The following is a 19589-nucleotide window of genomic DNA, read 5'->3' as shown; positions in this document are numbered from 1 at the left end:
TATGCAAATAAATAAGCTTTTATTTATTATTATTCATAAGTTTGTTAAGGTAGTTTATGAAAAAACAACTTTAAAGATACGATTTTCATTAGTGAGAACTTATGAATTAATATATAAACTTATTTATTTGCATAAACTATTTTTCATAAGCTCAAAATAACCTCAATTCAAACGGAGCCTATATAAAAGCTTATTTATTTCCCTAAGTTGTTTTATATAAGTTTAAAAATAAGTCAATTCAGACCGGTACACAGTCAAAGTATATATCATGATCAATTGATACTACAATGTCTTACCGCACATCCGTATTAAAAAATTCACCATTGGATTGAAAAGTATTTCAATATAGAAAATTTCTATAACAATTGACATCAATATGAAATCAACTGATATGTTAATAAAATACATCAAAGTGTAATTAGAGTGATTTCTAACCACCGTACTATTTGACAAAAAAAAATACATCAAAATAATTGTTTGTGAAGTTTGATCAAACAAGTTAATTTTGACTTATATCATTGACATATGAAATGAATTAAGATTAAGTTTGACATCCTAGTTTCAATGGATTTGGTTCTGTGTCAAAAAAAATGGATTTGGTTCTAAACCGTTTTTAAACTAAACCGAACCAGATTTTACAGAAAAAAAAAAAAAAAAGTTTTTGAAGAAAATGGTTTTATGAACCGAAATAAACCCAAAAAAATTGGTTCAGTTTGGTTTGATTATGAACAATGCACACCCGACCCACAACTAAAAAGGAAGAAAAAAAAGTTTTTCGGTTTCTAATTTGGAGGAAAGCGATTATTATATTATTATCCACGTCAGAAATTTATCCTTGTGTGTTCTTGTTCTGGTCTTAATCCTATGATATTATTTCAACCGGCTTGGGCTTTGGTGTGTTGTTTTGTGGACTATGAACTAACCTAGGTAACCAGCAGCCATATATCACTCTTTCTACATACCAAACACAACACCAACGATGTCTTCCCCAACCAAACGCCGTGACATGGACTTGATGAAGCTGTCTGTCCTGTCACTTTTCTTTTTCGATTTTTTTTTGTTTTTGTTTTCTGATTTCAAAACTTGAGTTTTTTTTTTTTTGTTTCAATTTCTAATCTTTTTCTATTTGGGTTGTTGTGAATCAATCAGGATGATGACTGATTATAAGGTGGAGATGATCAATGATTGCATGCAAGAGTTTTTTGTTCAATTTCATGGCCCTAAAGACAGTATATTTTTTTTTTTTTACCCTTTTTGTCTCATCATTGAATTATTGATAAAGTTTTTTCTTTGTGCCAATTGAAAATGTTCTTCCTTTAGTGCTAGTACTATACATTTTATATGCTTGAATTCAATGTGTGGTGTTATGTTATCTATTTCGATCAGCAGTCAACAGCTGCTGCTGAGTGCTGGGTTATGTCTTATAATTGTGTAGCTTGCTTGTTTGCTCATTTTCCTCAATGAGGATGAATTGCATTAGGATCTATGACTGGTTAACTCCAACAGAAATTATTTCTTGACATCAAAATTTTGTTGTTGAATGTGTCCTTTAGTTTGTGTTTATTTTTTAAATGTGTGTAAGTTACAGAAGGTAAAAAGTTAAGAGAGAGATAGAGTTGAACATATGAAGTGTTACATACGCGTTTGTATTTTGATGCTCAAATAACACAATTGTATCTCTAAAGGTGGAACTGAAGTGGGTTTATTTCCTTCTCTTTTATTACGACTCATTGCAGGTCCATATCAAGAAGGTGTATGGAAGATAAGAGTGGAGCTACCTGATGCTTATCCTTATAAGTCGCCTTCTATTGGTTTTGTCAACAAAATTTACCATCCTAATGTTGATGAAATGTGAGTTTTCCATAGCAACCAAACCTTCATTGTTTTGTAGGGGACACAGATGTAGTTTTAAGAAGAAAGTTCAGGGTTCAAACCTTAGAAATTAACATAACTACTAACTTAATAACATTTTCTTATAATAAAAAACAGCTTCCTTGTTTAATATCATATTGAAGCAACACCATTGTCCTCCTTGGAACCTCTATTGGCTGTTGCTCAAACGAATTGATATACTCAACAGCTGATTAAAATATTTTTCTCTGATATTCAGCTCTGGTTCAGTTTGCTTGGATGTTATTAACCAGACTTGGAGTCCCATGTTTGGTAAGTATTATTAACAACCTTACATATATTGGTGGTGATGAAATGACTAAAAGTGCACTTGCTATGCATTTGATTCAACTTTGTTTGATTGTTATTTTTGCTAACTTGCAGTTTCCTTATTTTCAATCAGATCTTGTTAATGTGTTCGAAGTGTTTCTTCCTCAACTTCTTATATACCCCAATGCATCAGATCCATTGAATGATGAGGCTGCTTCCTTGATGATGCGAGATCGTGCTGCATATGAACAAAAAGTTAAAGGTAGTAATCCTTGTTAATTCTCTCCAGTAGGAAACTGTTATGCCTGTTATATATTTAGGTATTCTGTGTTAAAAGTATGAGAGCTTCTTCATTATTGTTGACCGTAAGTTGTCATTTTTCTTATGATTTCAATTGGGGGTGAGATATCATCAATTGGTAAATAAAAATATTTGATAGTGCAAGATTGTGCAAAATGATTTATGTTCTATATCAAATGCATCAACTCCCACCCAATATCTCACAAATAATACACAAAAAGTAATGTTAGATGAAGATTCGCCTTTTTCCATCAATGATCCCCTGCTGAAAACCACTCCAGAAACCAATAGAATACGAATGTCTTATGTCCTCACTTGCCAACACACATGTCAGAAGCATCCACACACTTATCGTAGTTTTACCAATTTATGTGCTATAAGCTCTTGGGTTTGTATTCATGTTGGGAGCTAGAGTTTTATTGTTTTCTGTTTGGGTTGGAATGGGAAGTTAGATTTCTCAATTTAATGATGTAGTCATGTAGGCCTGCCTATAATTTATAGCAACCATCATTAATTCATTTTTCAGAAAGCAATCACTGATAGTGAAGAAAAAACAACAACCAATCTTTTTCCTACTAGGTGGTATGTCTATATGGATCAATTGATGCAAATAGTCCTGTCATGTATTAGGTCCAAAGATAGATCATCTACCTCTAAATTTCAGTTGATGATTTGACCTATATTTTTTTATTTATCACCCTTGACCTCTAACTATTAGATTATCCTTCATCTACGCTTCACAATATTGCTTTTATCAATCTTAGACAAGATTTTACCATTTTCTCTACAATGGACTTTACCCCGGTTCGCTCCTCAATGAACATTTTTATAATCCTTTCTTAATTTTGTGGTATCACTCATCAAATACTTTCTTGTTTCATCTTTTGTTTGGATAAATAGTAAGCTGAGTGACATGTTTGCACTGTATTCCTTATATGTATCGATCAGTACTACTTTATAATAACGATAATCAGTGTACATTTTGTTGTGTAAAATGAGGAAATGCACTTTATGTTACTTATAATGGTGTAATGTTGGATATGATATTGATGGTTGGAATAATACATAATGTTTAACAAATGAATGCAAAACAATTATTAGGTTCTGACTTTCTGATTGAAGCAAGTATTTACCAATTCATTGTCATGTAGCTTCTACTCAACTGGTGCTTCATATAGATCTTAGATCCACAACAGAAACAGATTTTACGTAGTAAATGAACATCTTATTATTTGGAAGCTGGTATTGTCAACATCTGAAAAAGTAATGTCTCGGAGACTATGAAACACAGACACAAACACAGACACAAAAACGACAATGACACATCGACACCAATAATAATTTGAAAAAATGATATGATTTAATGTAGCCACATCAACATGTGTGGTGTTGTGTCCGACACCCTTCAATCGGAAGTGTCAGGACTACGTAGCTCAAAGATTTACCATTAACTAATTGGAAGACACCTTGAGCTTTAGAAGCAATGCAGGAATGTTCGTTACAACCAACACAATTTCATTGACCGTGTTTCTGTCAATCATTAAAATTTATAGCTTCTAAGTTGCTATTGTGTCATTGATATACCAGTCACATTGTTCCCTTTTGCAAGACAGAATCGTCTAAGAAAATTGAATGCTTAAACATATTAACATGTATTTTTGTATCGTGTAAATCATGGTCACATAAACCTTAGATGTTGTAGTCTAGTATATTTATGTTCAGGAAGTATAATTCGAAGACCTTGCATCAAGTGAGACATTAATTGAAGACTAAATGAAGAAACTTACATAACAGTCTAAGAGATTAATTTTGATGCGGTGTCAGTGTAATTTTTTTTACACTGTCAACCAGTAACAAACAATCCTTTGTAGACTTATAAGGTTGATATTATTAGAGTCAGATATTTTAGGAATATACCAGTTGTCTCCTCTTAGACTTTACATTGTTAGTGCATGTCAATTAAATGCCAAGCCTAATATCATATCTCTAAATTTTGTTCTATTCTACGCTCCTATTTTCATCTATAAATATATATTAATTTGGGAGAGACAATGAACAGAATATTGTGAAAAATATGCCAAGCCAGAAGATATCGGAGCTTCTCATGAGGAATCTAGCGACGATGAGCTGAGTGAAGATGATTATGCCTCGAGTGATGACGGCATTGCTGGCAAACCTGATCCCTAGATTGTTACAATGTCTACCTTATTTACAGTCATGCTTGTACATGTCTACATGATAAGATATTGAAAGTATTGGAATTGAAAGAGACATTTTCTGAAGGTTGAAGGAAAAACCCTCACCTTTCTATCTTTCTATTCCTTGGTGGTTGTGTAAATTTATTGATTGTTTAAATGTTTCATATTTTTACCTTTGTGACTACAAGGTTCAAATTCAGAAGATTTATTTCAAGCTGGTTTTGCATATGAATGCATTAAACTTGATACTCTGATCTTTTCCCCTTCTTGGTTCAACTTTGCTGATAACTTGAAGATATGTCAATGACTTTCTCTACTATATTGTGTTTGGAAAAAGTTCTTTTAAAACGCTATTCTTTCTAATGTTACCAGAGTTACCAACATGACTCTCCCAGGAAAAGAACTTGGGTTCAATTTCTGAAGTCGTCAATATAGGAGGTAGTTTGATTCAAAAAATAAATAAATCAAATGTCACGCTGCTTACTAGTTTTATAACGGACCCAAATCTATTGGGGTCAAAGATCCTAATTACAACGGGTTGGCCAGCTTGTCAAAAAAAAAAAAATGGGTTGGCCAGATTTTTTATTTTTTTGAACAAGCTGGCCAAAAATATTATTGTGTTAAGAGTTTTATCTATTGTGTTTAGGTAATAAAATTGCAATTAAATATACACAGAAGTTTAAAAAAAAATTGACTACTTTCATGACAATATAAAAAAAAATGTCATATGATCATAAATAAAAATACACGTGCAAAGAATTAACCAACAATGACAATATTGTTAAGATATACATCTTCATTTGGACTTAAATCTAAAACATTACCGTTATGTTTGTGAGTTTTAGGTGGTGTTTGTCATCTCATCCACATCTAAAGACAAAAAAACGGAATGTAAAAGGGATTGACAAACATAACATAGATTTTCGTGGTCCCTCAACTTAATTTCAGATAACGATTTTGTCATTTATCTTTTTTTTTTACGTCATTTTGATCATTTTAGTCAATTTGCATATGAATTTTTAAGATTAAAATCTATGATTTATTTTCCCGCGAGTTCTCGGATTTTATATCTATGGTCATTTGCTCATATTTGCATATGAATCTTATATTGAAAGCTTGAAAATTCATATGCAAACAAAACGATATAAAAGGACAAAAATTACATGGGAAAAATATAAATAACTAAATCGTTGTCTAAGTTAAAAAAACTACGAGTGTAATTTTGCCAAAAGGAATTTTATATGAATTTACTTTTATTATCAACTCGTAGATTTCTTTTGCTTTTCACTTACATCATGAGAAAATTATGTACTAGAACAAATCTAAAGAAAGATTATGAACGGTGTAATTCATAAATTAGATACAAATGTTTTGCGATTTGAAACATTCATCATCAATTAAAAATAAATATGGATTTATGCGTATAAAAAGTATAACAAATTATTTGGTGAACGAAAGACACGATCTATTATACCATTCATGTATTGTTTTAGTAACCATCATAAACAACAAGCCCTTATAGCTCAGTGGTAGAGCGTCAGTCTTGTAAACTGAAGGTCCATAGTTCGATCCTGCGTGAGGGCATTTTTTTTGGGTTATTCTAATCAGGAACATTAACCATACATACAGATACAGTAATATGTACAACGTAGTATATGTTACCATTTGGGTTTCTTGAGTTGAGACACAGGAGAAAACTCAAAGAAATCCAGCGTTCTTTCAAATGAATTTTCCTTATATCTGTTTTAAGGTCAGTGACTTATTTTAGATATTTCATATCGCAAGATTTCATAAGCTTTCACTGATAATTATTCTCTTTATAAAATATATAGTAGCAAATTCAGCATAAGTTCATATTAACTAACCTTAACTTTAGTGTATGTTTGATTTGAATTTTAGATAGGGTAAATTTGATTTTAGAAATGTAGAATTTATTTTGATATGTTTGGATATTCTGAAGTGGAATTGATTTTGTCTTTAGAATTTGTAATTTTTAACTCTATACTTGATTTTTACATTTAAATTTATATATGTTGTTTCAAAAATATATATATATATATAGTTCAACTCAAGTTTACGTGAATATGACTAAACATGAACTATTTCATATTCAATTTACTTTACCTAAAATCATTCAAAATATAATTTTATTGCCGCACACAAAAAGCACACTAATATGGTTGTGAAATCCATCTTAGTTGGGAAGACATGCTAGTTGAGTAAATAACACACGTTTCTTATGTGGTCCATATCAGAGGGGCCATGACTGTAATTGTAATTTTTTTTTTTTGAAACATTTGTAATATTATTTTCAAGAAGTGTGTACGTGAAAAAGCATAAGAAAACACTGTAATTAAAAGTAAAGAGAGATAATGTTTTCTTAAAACATACATTAGAGATCAGCTATTATAGACAGGAAATAAGCATATGTTAACATAACCAAGATAAAAATTGCATAGCAAAGATGACATCAATAAAAGGCATAAAAATATGAAGATGTTGGTGTACAATAGCCAAGACTCCACCAACAATAAGTTGATTTGGTGGATGGGTTGGTCAAATCCTTATTCGAATTTATACAGAAAGAGTTGGTCAAATTTAGTGTCTAACAACCCTTCTAATTATATGTATTTTTCGGATAATCACTTTTTCAATTAGATAATCTCCATTGAAAGGAGACAAAAATACCCATACCCACAGGTATCCATGGGTAAAATCCATCACGGGCACAGAGCGGATAGTTAAACGGGTATTCACGGGTATTTGACTACCCATTGTTATAGAAATACAGATTTAATTGTACCCATACCCGATAATAAATTAAATAATTTATTAAAATATCCTTATACATCTTATCTTATTACTTAAAATTGTTACCTTATTGAAGCAAATTTTACCGTCCACCTAAGATTCTTCATTGATAACCTATTTTTATTTAAATTTTTTTAATTCATCTTATTAAATTCACCGTTTCCACTTCATTCACATCATAAAACATATCTTATGGATTATGTAAGAATCATGAATTTTCTATAGATTATGTATGATTTATGAAATTTTGAATGGATGAGTTGAAGTTTTTTGGTAATTAAAAAAGTTATTATTTGCACAAAAAAAAAAAAAAAATTAAAAAATTCATGGGTATCCATGGATACCTCAATACCCATGGGTACCCGTTAGTGGATACCCAGGAGGGTACGGGGCGGGCACGGGTATTATATTTATCCACCAGGGCGGGGACGGGTATCATGATATCTGTACCCATTGACATCCCTGGAAGACATGTGATGCACATCGATTGTGTACATTAATGTCTCAAAGGCTCTGACATAAAACACAATTACTTAACTAGCTTTCATTAAAGTCGAATCGATCAAAAGTGTCCGAGTTCGATCCTCGATGAAAATAATCTTTAAAACCAAATATTATATTACTTGGCCCAGTGTGTCACTAACTAAAAGTAGGAATAAACATAGCAATAGACAAAAAAAAACATCTGTCGACGGTTAATTGCAATATTTATAGAAAATGTAAGGTATCTCATATTGGACTTGTAAAATAAGCCGTAGAAAGTTCCACGAAACAGTATAAATGACTGGTTTTATTATAAATTAAATCTGTTGTATAATTCTGGAGTTTCTTACAAAAATGCAAAATCTAATCTCAAGAATGAATCTGAACATTTGCAATTAGTCTAGTGAGTTTGCTTAACGTTTCACGAGCAAATATAGTATCCGGATGATCATCACCACAAATTGAACTCCTGATAAAAATGGCTTTCTTGATTAGATCACTCCCTATATCAAATTGTGCTCCTCTTAGCATAAGCTTAGCTCTAGTCTCAAGTACTGTGGCTCTACATAGTGCTAGCTCTTGCCAAAGACAAGGATTCAACTGAGCATTAGTTTGAATGGATCTCCAACAGAGTGATTTGTCGAACCACTTATCGACCGGTGTAACTAATGTTTGGTCAGCTGCTTCCAATGCATTCGTGCACAGTCGTAAGAGCTCGAGAGCAGCTGTGCATCGAGAGTATGTAATGAAAGATTGAATTGCAAGAGGCAGAACCACTTTTTTCACAAGATGCAAGAGCTCAGAAACCTCAAGCTCGACAACCGTTGGGTTATGACCGAATTCGAATAACAGAAAACATGCAGCCCACAAATGATCCAGATGTTGAGATATTGACCCTTGACCGATCACAGCTTGAACCATTGCATGTGAAGATCCAGTAACTTCTCTTTTCCTGGCATATAGTTTGATGAGTTCATTGAATTGGATACATCCTTTCTTAGCACTACTCCTTGCAATGTTGAAACTTAGCAGCAGTGAAGATGCTTCTAATTCAGATTTTTTGGTGTGTGGGGAAGTGAAACCACAGGTTAAGGATTTTAGCAATCTTCTCCACAAACAAGTTCCCTTATCTTTTTTCGGTATCTTGTGTGCAGCAAGTGCTAACAATGAAACTGGAATGGGACTGGATGCAAACCATCCACTTACAAGTACCATTCTTGTTGCTAGGCTCTTAGGGCCGTCTGCGTGATCAAATACCGAGAAACAAACATCGAAGAGCTGCAGAAGAAAAGTGTTCTTCCGGAAGGCGTGAGCTTCTTTACTACTCCATGAAGACATCTCCTTCAAGGGCATCCTGTTTATGGTATCTAAGAGTCTGCTTGGTGTTATAGGTAACTCTGATAAAATTCCACCAATAATGGCAAGGCCTAAAGTTAACCTTCCAAGCTTCTCCTCAATTGTTCTCAGAGCATCAATCTCAGCAACTGTGTAGTCCTTTCCACTTGGTAACATTAGAGACATTGCTTCAACTCCAGATAAGTATGAAAGTTTTAGCGGTTCCAAGTTCATGACGCGGGGAAGGCACGTTGATATGATCACATGAGTCTCTCCCCCGAAACGAGGGAGAAGATCCATCACAAGTTTGTGATCCCACCAATCAGTTTCGCTTTCCAAGTTATCAATGATCACAAGATACGGAATGTTTCTCATCATTTCTTTGCGAACTCTAGAAATAGCTGCTGCTTCATGCTCTTCGAATCCTTTTATACTTGTTTTCTCCAAACTATTCTCAACACTCACATCAACTTCTAAAAATGACCTGAGGTTTAGATAGTTTTGCTTTATATACCTACTCTCCCCTCCTATCCATAGCACCATCTTGTATCTTTGGTGAAATCTATAAGCAAACTCGAGAATGAGTTCAGTTTTTCCAATTCCTGAATCTCCTGATACACATGCAATCCCTTTCCCATACAAAACCTTCACTCCTCTTTTCTTCCTACTATACTTACCACTGCGTTTGAGCTTCGAACGGTAGTGCTGCTGAGCAAACTCAACACTTTGCATTTCAATCTCTTTTTCTGACTCCTTCCACAAAACTGGTTCTTTCTCCTCCCTACTACTTTCATTTCTTTCATCTAACACACTACTCTTGCCCCTACCAATGGTCAAATGCCTTCTTTTCGATCTTGCCTTGAGTTCAATATAATCTTGCTTTGAATCTCCAGTAACATCACCAAAAAGCATAAATTCCAACTGAGAAAGCTCTTTCTTTCGACCGATAAAATTCTCGTTACGAGTGAAAGGTAACTCCTCTTCCTTAATTTTCTCTTTCCATTTTCTCAAATGCTCGGCGACACTTCTTCGGCCTAACCTCATTGCTAACAATGTGACAGTCTCAAGTATACAATCTCGCCAGTTTCCATCCTGAGCTTCCAACTTCCATTCTTCGACCCGAGAGAGGGCATGGACAGCATCTTTCCACTCCTGCTTCAACCCTCCATACAAAAGCCAAAGTTCTCCTCCATGTTTTTCCCACAACTCACCCCTTTTCTCAATTATATCCCTTACAAGACAATCAAATGGACTCAGATCAAAGTATATCGGAACCAAATTCTTCTTGCTGGAGAAAAATTTCAGCTCCTCAATGGTATATGGATTCTTGAAAGACTTTTTTGTTATAATTACTATACCGAAAGAAGCAACGTCCATAGCCTTCTCTGCAATGACAAGCTTGTTAGAGTTCTTACATGAGGCCCTATCAGATACAAAGCAACTGATACCGTGAATTTCTAACTCAGCACACAGCCATTTGGAAAATCTTACAAGAGGAGGCTTGCGCCCATGTAATCCAATGAAAACATCACAACTCGTCAATCTGTAAGAAGAAATTGCTCGTGAACCTGGTGGTGTTGACGATGATTTTTGGTTTCTACCTTTCTTACTTCGCCTCTCTTTCTGTCCAGAATAACAATCATCATAGGGATGGCAGTAACCAGATATGGTGCTACTAGAGATACCTACCGAGGAAGATATACGGTCGAGTCTCTGCATATCACCTGAAGTACAGGCAGCTGGAGACGCAGCAGCCACATCAGAGATAGAACATTTTTGTTCTGGAACCACTGAACTTGTGCTAGTGGAAGCAGCAGCAGCAGCATCTAGATGAATTCTGTCATTTGAAGCTTCAGGTCTCAAAGTATCCGATAAATGACACGATGACGTTCTTGGAGAGAAAAACGGTGACTGATTGGCTGAAAAGAAAGCCGAAGACGACGAAGACATATTCCTTAAACTCATTGCTGCCAAAGGTCCAAAGGTGGAGGAACTTTCTTCTTGAATATCCATACTAGCAGTTGCAAATAATCTGTCTCCCAATTAGGGAAGATATCAAATCCCATGCACCAACTGTAGTTGAGATAATGTTTTCATCAGTGTCATAATATGCATTTTCAATCATCCAACATACCATATAAAAAAAACTGAATGTTCTACTTTTGTATGTTTATGTTGCCATTGTCACTTAAAAAATAAGTCATTATAAAAAGAACAAAGTAAAAGAAGGAAGAAAAAGCCAGACAAAGTGGGTCTTTTAACAAAAAGTTAATAGTGCAACAACTATCATCTAAGGTTATATAAATCAATCTTATTATAGATCTCCAAATTTTCAAAAAGAATTTTTTTTTGAACTCTGTCAATTCATAAACAGTAATTATCATTAGTGGGAAACAACAAAGTCAACTCAAATGGAATTTAACTTTAGAAAAAGAAGTTTGAAACTAAACAGTACAATCAAACAAAAATGTAACATCAGGTTGAGACATTTACTGTTGTTGATGACACAAAATGAGTACAAAAATCATAAAAACACAAATCTTTGTAAAGTAATTCATTCACCAACCAAATTCAAATAAATAAAAAAAACTATATGATATCAATAATTAAATTGATTAGAAAAAAAACAACTACATTTTATGATTCAGATCTGAATAATACTTACTTACTTACTAGTCTGAGAAACTGAAACACACCAGACCGTACATTTACTGTTTTGCTTTCAACCAACAAACCAACGAACGAATCTCTGCAAAGGTCAAAACAGATTAAAAACAATAAAATTACAAAACAGTGACAACTAACTCAAAACAAACTAAAAAACAAAAAATTAAGAAAAAGTATAGCATTACTATTATTGTCAAAAACGTTACCAATGGCAATGAGTGAAGTGAAAAAAATCAATCATGATGTCAAACTCAATGACCCATTTAATAAAATTAATAGAAAACGATATATTCATTGATAATGAAAGCAAAAGCACTAACCTTTATAAGAAACGGAGAAAAAACCAACAAAAAAAACTCATAGTTTTTTTTTTCTTGATTTAAATAAACAAATACTTAGAATGTTTATTTATGATTGGTTGTGATGATTTGTGTTGTGGTGTATGGGAGATTGATTGATTGATTAAGAAAATGGTGAGAAAGGGGGGAAGGGGAAGAAGAAGGCAATGGATCTGACTGAGTTGGGTATGGTGAAAACGAAGTAGGCTCCACAACTATTTATATACAAGTGTTAAATCTTGATGATGGCCACTATCATTTTGGCATTTGGATTCACATTGTGTTACACTTTTTTTCTTCCTTTATAGTTAGTGTGTGTCAATGTCTAAATTGGTACAAACACAAAACAACTAGATCTATTTTATTTTATTTTTATAATACAAAGTTTGGACCAATTAAGTTTGGAAGATTCATTCGATTAGAGCATACATCAAGATTCAATCAACGTGAATAGATCAACTATAAAAAAATTTGTTCATGTTTGATAGCGAAAGTTGAACGCGCCTTCTATATTGTATGAATCAACTTTTTATGAAATGTGTCAATATTTGACAGAAACAAAATCATTAAATTCTTTATTTATTTTGACGATTATCAAATATAAATCAAATTAATTTCTGATAGAGAATAAATTAGTATCTAAAAATTAACTTAAAAAATCTAATTTGATTTATAATTTCTTTTGGTTCTATGTATTCGGAACAATCTTATTTAAGGCCTTCTAAAATAATCTTATTTTAAAGCATTATAGATTGATATTAAAATCAAATATTTTTTAATATTGATTTGTTACGTTATAAGAATTTTGATTATTTTTTTTTTAAGAAAGGAGTTTAACTCTTATGATAGACTTTTCCCTAAAAAAAAACTCTTTTGATAGACTAAATCTTGTTAGTAATTTTATCTATGTTTTAGATTTTTAATAATCAAATTGGTATTTTTAGTTTTTAGAAATTGTTATGGATCGAGCAAACGTGCGCATTTCCACAGGCCCAATACCCGCAAGGGGGGAGTGCTTTGAGCAAATGGAGACTCGTTCAAACCGAACAATAACGTTTCTTCCCATGACTCCTGCGAATCTCACTCTACGGATACGATACCCACGAATCTGTAACCGCCCATGCGTGCCTTACAACGGTTCTTGCACCTCCACAATATATAAATGGGTCTCTTAGCAAGCCCCAAGGTTATGTTCTCTCTACTCTTCTAACCCCGTTCTAAAACTCAATAGGTACACACACTCCACCGTTTCAGAGGAAACAACCACCCTAAAACACAGCATCGATAGTCACCTTCTGATTAGGTACGATCAAAAACTAACAAAAAGATCTATATTTACTTTATACTTTTTGTGATGGGTAATTTGGTAACCTACTCCTCTCTTTTTCTTTTCTTTTTGCGGGATCCTTTTGTTTGTTTATCTGTGTGTGTGTCACTGTGGGAGCTTGAAAGGCATAAGCTTTGATTAAGATAGTCTGGAGCAAAACGTGGGGTTTTGTACTTTACTTCCGTTTTTTTTTTTTTTTGAACAATTGTTTTGTAGTTTGCGATGCATAGAGCATCGAGGTTCTAAAGGAGGAATAATAATTTTATGGTTTTTCTTTGCCCCTCATAAGAAAATTTCTCACATTGGAATATTTGACAACATATTCTTTTATAACTTGCTGTATAATAATTAAATTAAATCTCATTGTTTTATTTTATGTTTTTGACAAGGAAATCCCAATTTTATTTTATTTTTGTTTTGTTGACGGGAAATCCCAGTTTCGGATAGAGCTGTCAAAAAAGGACCGGCTTATTGGCCCACAATTTTGGGTCGGGCCAGGCCTCGAAAACTAGCCCAAAAATACACTCGGGCTTTTCTTGCCCAAGCCCGTTAGCCCAATACAAAAATTGGGCCGGGCCGGCCCATTATTTCTATTTAATTTGATTTTTGTTAAAAAAAATAGTATATTTTTGAAAAAAATTATCAACTATTTTAAAATTTATAAATAAAAATATATTTAAATAAATGAATTTAGCTTAAAGTTATAAAATTTTAAATTTTATAAATTATTAATTTGATTTAATTGAATGAATAATCTAGAGTTTCAGTAATATTCGATGTTAATGTAAAAATTATTTACACTTTTATGTCCATCTAATCATATTTTAACAAAAAAACAGTGGTGAGTGAATAATATATTAAAAATACATAACAAAATAGTGAATAAATTTTAAAAGTAAAATATAAACCGGCCGGGCCGCGATGGCCCATTTATGTAGGCGGGCCTCTCGGGCCAGGCCAGCCCATTTGACACCTCTAGTTTTGGATGAGTTTTTTTTGAGTACAAAGGGGCCGAAACTGAAAAGAAAATAAAAACCAGAAAGATTATGAATTATGCTCTTCTCCCATAAAAAATTGTTCGTTCCCAACAAACTTCCGAAAATACCCATGCGTAACTTAAGTCACGCAACCTACGTGAGTTGACTCACGCAGAGTTTATAACATACATGTGTTAACTCACACATGATTTATAACTAGTGTGAGTCAACTCACGAAGTCGCACAGGGGTAATTACGTTTTTCAGTTGGGAGTGAGCAAAAACAGTTGGGAGAAGAGCAGAATTCCGAGTTTATTAGTCAGGGCCAACCCAAGCCCAAAGCAAGTGAAATAACGGCTTTAGGCTCCAAACTTTTTAGCCTTAAAAATAGGCCTCCAATTTAAATAATATATAGACTCGTTTCATGTCATTGACAGAAAATAATCAATAGCATAGTGATAGACTACCTCTATTTTGTAGACAAGTCACAAGATCGACACTCACACGATGTCATTACAAAGTTCACTTTTTTTTATAGAAATAAAAATGCTTCATTTTTTATTGACAACATTCATTATACGTATTTAATAAGTCGAGATTCATTATAATTTTTTTACATCATCATTATAGTTAAGTTATTGTAATTCATCTTCATCTTCATTATTGCCTCAAGAATAGAATTAAATAACTCGATAAAAATAAACTATTATTATTTTGAAAAGGCTTCATCTAAATTTTCACTTTAGGTCTGAATATACGTTGAGTCGGCCCTGCTGTTAGGTGAGGTAACGAGACACCTCAAAAATCATCAACTAGAACATGATACACCTCAACAGGCGTCGACCGAAAATATAGATAGTTTGCATCTACCACCCAAATCATATTGCTAACACATCTATTTGCTTCCTTGTAAATATGCATAAATCTAACATTCAAATTTAGAGAAAGCAAACACTTAATCTTCCTCGTGATGCCTCATCCTATAGAACTTCCAATTTTGCAATTGTTGGTACTACGAACAACCACCTCCGAATTCACTTGTACAATCAAATTTGAAATACATTCACTCCTAATCATACCCAAGCCTTCATACACGCCTATATTTATGCCATAAATGTGTTAGTTTGCCCCAAATTTTTAGTAAAATCGCATATTTTAAGCACCATTATCATCCTTGATAAGTTCTCACCCCAGCTAGCAAGCCCGTTGCTACCTTTTGGATGTTCCATCCGTATTCAAACAAAACCAATTCGTTAGAGGTCTCAGTCCTTTGGTTCTCTTGATCATACCACAATCAATATGCTTAGTGTGGTGGCAATAAGTCATTATAGATAGAACAAAATCACATGAGTTGTTGACAAACACATAGAGAGGGTCACAGTCTTATTGGTTACACCACCTCCATAACCAATAACAAGTTGTAGCCACTTCAATCCAATTACTACCATCCATCCGGTCAATCTAGCTAAATAAATTGAGTTTGAACTTGAACCAATTCACAATATCACACAAGAAATAACTAGCTCGATCGTCATCCTTTAAGAAGTACTTTTAGATATTAGAAGCTAATGGACAATCTCTCAAGCCATGAAGTAAATTTTCATCCCAATTAGCACAATAGTTGCAACACGGCTCTCTCACACTTCATTTATAGCAGCAAGTAAGAAAGAAATTAGTTAATAGCATGTCGTAGGATACACCGGGATAACCTGAATAAATGACATGAGGGGAGCCTGGGGGACCGTCCACATCGAGGTTTGAACAACCACACAAGTAAGAGAGACACCACACTCATACCCAAAACCTTAAGACAATGGCTAAAATAATGACGCGTAGGAACTCTTTCCAAAGCGGGAACTCCAAGATAGTACCAGAGGCATGGCTTCACTAAAACCAACTATATTGCTTAACTGGTGATGAATCTCCAAATCTATGTTTCGAGAAAAATAAATAGACTATCCGTCATGAATGACTTGTTGCCCTGATAGAGAGCAAAACTTGTTCAAGGCACTCATCATTGTTGTAAATTTCTTCATAGTTGCTTGTCTAAAGAGAAAGACATCATATGCAAACATAAGATGTACTATGGTGTCACTTTTTCTCCAATTACAAAAATGACTTATATTCATTTTTTTTCCTCATCTATGAAATTTATGCACAGTTAGCCTCTCTATCAATTGGATATAAAAAATGCATGTTTTTACATTGTGATTTATCCAACGAGTTTCTGTATGGAGCAACCTAATGAGTTCATTGCTCCGGGTGAGTCTAATGGCTTTGTTTGTAGGCTCCAAAAAACTATATATATATGGTCCGAAGCAGAATACTAGAGCATGGTTTGGTGTTCTACAAGAATTTGGCATAGTTGATAGTGATAATCCGACCATTTGTTGTTTTATAGATATTCATCTACAAACAAATGCATTTATCTTATTGTTTATGTGGATTCCATTGTTCTCACATGAGTTGTATAAAGAGGTATCCATGATCTCTAGAAACATTTGTTGAATAAGGAGTTTAATTAGTAATTTGGAAACCACGGACTTGGGTCGATAATTTTTTTTCTGGGAACTGAAGTAGCTAAGTTAAAAATTGTTGGGTCCTGTTAAGCAATAATTTTATTCCAATAATGGTAAGAATTTAATGAAAAAAAAATTAATATTAAATATTTTGAGCAATAAATTAACATAATTTTCAATACATAATTTATATTAGTGGAATTCTTAATATGTGCCCTTAGGGCGCAAGTTAACATTTCTCAAAATTGTTAATATTATAGAGATAGAATACTCAATTTTATTGTTTTTTTTTGGAATTGAAGTAACTTTCAAATGTTTTGGTGAAATTTTTTACAAAGATTAAAAATGCAAACCGAAAATTTTACAGAGACTAAAAAGTGTGTATTTTTAGTAAGGATTAAAAACAAAATTTTAATATTTATGGAGATATTTACTTAATTAACCTTTAAAAATATCACAAAAACAATCAAAAAACACCAATTACCTCTTTATTTTATTAGATGTGCTAAAGAATTAAGATTTTAGCAATGACATGTTTATGATGATGATCATAATAATAATAATAATTTTTAAAACATTTCACACTCATTGGCAGATTTTTTATTTTATTTTTCAAACTCCTCATTTACCTACTTTGAACCAAGAAATCACATGGAAGCAGGTAATGGCACATAATCTTGAATACACTAGTATTGGCAAGGCAGAGCGCGTGCTCTGGTAGGTTTTGCACAACATTGAAAAAACATCAAACATTAATTTTACTTGGACTAACAACTGAATCAAAATGTTATTATTATATATATACCTGCTCAAAGAGTACAGGTACACATATCACATAATTTAGATCCTAGGAGAAATATGAACTTGCAGTGGATTTTTCATAACCACGGTGAATTCAGTTTTTTCCGACAAATCAACATAACCAGCTCCCTCTAGAATCTTCCAATTAAAATTCCAGACCAAATTAGCCACAAAGTATTCCAAATGGAGCAAAGCTAAATTATATCCAGGACAAATTCTCCTCCCAACTCCAAACGGCATCATCTTTATCTCTTTAGTCCCGGTAATATCAAAAGCCTCATCCTTCAAAAACCTTTCTGGTTTAAACTCCAATGGATCTTCCCAAACACTAGGGTCCCTCCCTATGTCTGCCACCATGAAATTCACTACCACATTTTTAGGCAGCAAGTAACCGTCGAAAACCACATCCTCCTTCACCGCATGGGGCAACACAAAGTGCCCCGGTGGGTGACACCTCAGCCCTTCCAAAATCACACACTTTAGATATGGTAGGTTCTGCAAGTCTTCCTCTTTAATTTCCTTATTCTCTTCATTTCGATCAGCGCCAATCACCTGATCTCTAATCTCCTCCACAATTTTGTCTTGCACATGTGGATACTTCACCAAATTAGCCATGATCCACTGGAGCGCCGTGGAGGTCGTGTCTGTGCCAGCATTCAAAAACTCTGAACAAAGGCTGACCATTTCATCTTCACTCAGCTTGCGTTTCTCCTCGGGCAACTCCAATTCCAAAAGAGTATCTGCATAGGAAACAACATTGTTTTTGCTCAATCTCCTTTCCTTGGCTTCCTTCCTCGCTCTTATTAGCGGAAGTAGAACATCTTCTTGATCTTTTCGCAACTTCAACAATTCCTCCCATCGTTTACGGAATAAAATCCGAGTCACTTTGGGAAAGATATTCAAAATGTTGAATTTGTTGAGACCTATCAGAAGTGCCCTTTGTACAAGTTCGATGTCGCTGATTTTATCATCATTAACTCGTTCACCAAAACACATAAAAACGAGTAAGCAAAACATTGCATATTGAAGGTGGTCAACAACTTTGATCGAATCAGTGGATTCTGAAGATAATTTAAGACGGTCGAGGAGGGTTTGCAAGACCCACTTGCGAATTTCGGAGAAGGACTTGGCACGAGATGGGTGAAGCATCTCAGCGGCAAGGTTACGACGTAGGGTACGCCATGTAGCTCCATAAGAAGCAGTGTTGATGGTGTGTTGATTACTTGAAATGAGGTTGATATTAGGAAGTGGTATAGGGCGGTCAGAGAAAACAGATGAATTTTGGATTAGGGCATGGTGGGCAAGGGATCGATCAGAAATGAATACGATTCGACGGAAAATGATTTGAAGACTAATTATTGGACCATGTTTTGCATGTAGGGTTCGAAGAAAGGGTACAAGTTGGGTTTGGGTGAATGATTTTCTAAGCCATAAGAGGGGTGTGATGATAGGTATGTGTGGAGGGCCAGGAGGGAGGCTTACACTCTTAGTAGTGATGGAGAGGGTGGCTTTGATCAACCAACACACACATACAGAAAATAAGACGATGAACCATGTCTCCATTCTGGTTTCTGGAATATGTTGGAAAGTGTTGGCGGTGATATCAAAACAAAAAGGATGAGGAGATATGTGTGCAAGTGAAACATGAAACAAATGAGAAAGACACACCTTTTT

The 19589-nt window shown here is 33.9% G+C and overlaps 3 protein-coding genes and 1 non-coding gene across 7 annotated transcripts; 2 read left to right on the top strand and 2 right to left on the bottom strand.

Annotated features, from left to right (window-relative positions):
* The first annotated feature begins 781 nt into the window (after positions 1 to 781).
* Positions 782 to 4899, top strand: LOC25502069 (ubiquitin-conjugating enzyme E2 5). Of its 2 annotated transcripts, none has more exons than XM_013591608.3 (6): positions 782 to 927; positions 1150 to 1229; positions 1737 to 1851; positions 2111 to 2163; positions 2294 to 2422; positions 4520 to 4899. In XM_013591608.3, exons 2-6 carry the CDS (start codon positions 1151 to 1153, stop codon positions 4645 to 4647), a joined length of 504 nt encoding a protein of 167 aa, XP_013447062.1. In that variant the 5' UTR covers positions 782 to 927; position 1150; the 3' UTR covers positions 4648 to 4899. The 2 variants fall into 2 exon arrangements, with proteins under 2 accessions (XP_013447062.1, XP_024628055.1); XM_024772287.2 differs by having other exon boundaries at positions 858 to 1023.
* A 1271-nt stretch (positions 4900 to 6170) lies between these two features.
* TRNAT-UGU (transfer RNA threonine (anticodon UGU)) lies at positions 6171 to 6242 on the top strand. The gene has a single exon. It is a non-coding gene; the product is annotated as a tRNA-Thr (tRNA).
* Positions 6243 to 8231: 1989 nt separating this feature from the next.
* Positions 8232 to 12601, bottom strand: LOC25502067 (uncharacterized). 3 transcript variants are annotated; one of them, XM_024772285.2, is made up of 3 exons: positions 12275 to 12601; positions 11953 to 12036; positions 8232 to 11360 (listed from the first exon to the last, which is right to left on the bottom strand). In XM_024772285.2, the coding sequence occupies exon 3, from the start codon at positions 11298 to 11300 to the stop codon at positions 8322 to 8324; it is 2979 nt and encodes a 992-aa protein (XP_024628053.1). In that variant the 5' UTR covers positions 11301 to 11360; positions 11953 to 12036; positions 12275 to 12601; the 3' UTR covers positions 8232 to 8321. The 3 variants fall into 3 exon arrangements, with proteins under 3 accessions (XP_024628053.1, XP_013447061.1, XP_024628054.1); XM_013591607.3 differs by having other exon boundaries at positions 11957 to 12036; XM_024772286.2 differs by having other exon boundaries at positions 11961 to 12036.
* Positions 12602 to 17710: 5109 nt separating this feature from the next.
* LOC25502066 (cytochrome P450 89A2) lies at positions 17711 to 19589 on the bottom strand. The gene has a single exon (XM_013591606.3). It carries the CDS (start codon positions 19476 to 19478, stop codon positions 17955 to 17957), a length of 1524 nt encoding a protein of 507 aa, XP_013447060.1. The 5' UTR covers positions 19479 to 19589; the 3' UTR covers positions 17711 to 17954.

The sequence above is a fragment of the Medicago truncatula genome, chromosome 8, assembly GCF_003473485.1.
Source record: "Medicago truncatula cultivar Jemalong A17 chromosome 8, MtrunA17r5.0-ANR, whole genome shotgun sequence".
NCBI classification, from domain to species: domain Eukaryota; kingdom Viridiplantae; phylum Streptophyta; class Magnoliopsida; order Fabales; family Fabaceae; genus Medicago; species Medicago truncatula.
Note: the sequence above shows the minus strand (reverse complement) of the source record. Positions and strands in the feature narration are given on the sequence as shown.

Excerpts from the sequence above, each read along its gene's own strand:
- LOC25502069 (XM_024772287.2), top strand. The coding sequence starts at position 980 with ATGTCTTCCCCAACCAAACGCCGTGACATGGACTTGATGAAGCT. Across the intron at positions 1,024-1,149 it reads GACATGGACTTGATGAAGCT|GATGATGACTGATTATAAGG; the intron begins GTCTGTCCTGTC and ends TGAATCAATCAG. Across the intron at positions 1,852-2,110 it reads CATCCTAATGTTGATGAAAT|CTCTGGTTCAGTTTGCTTGG; the intron begins GTGAGTTTTCCA and ends TCTGATATTCAG.
- LOC25502067 (XM_024772285.2), bottom strand. The coding sequence starts at position 11,300 with ATGGATATTCAAGAAGAAAGTTCCTCCACCTTTGGACCTTTGGCAGCA.
- LOC25502066 (XM_013591606.3), bottom strand. The coding sequence starts at position 19,478 with ATGGAGACATGGTTCATCGTCTTATTTTCTGTATGTGTGTGTTGGTTG.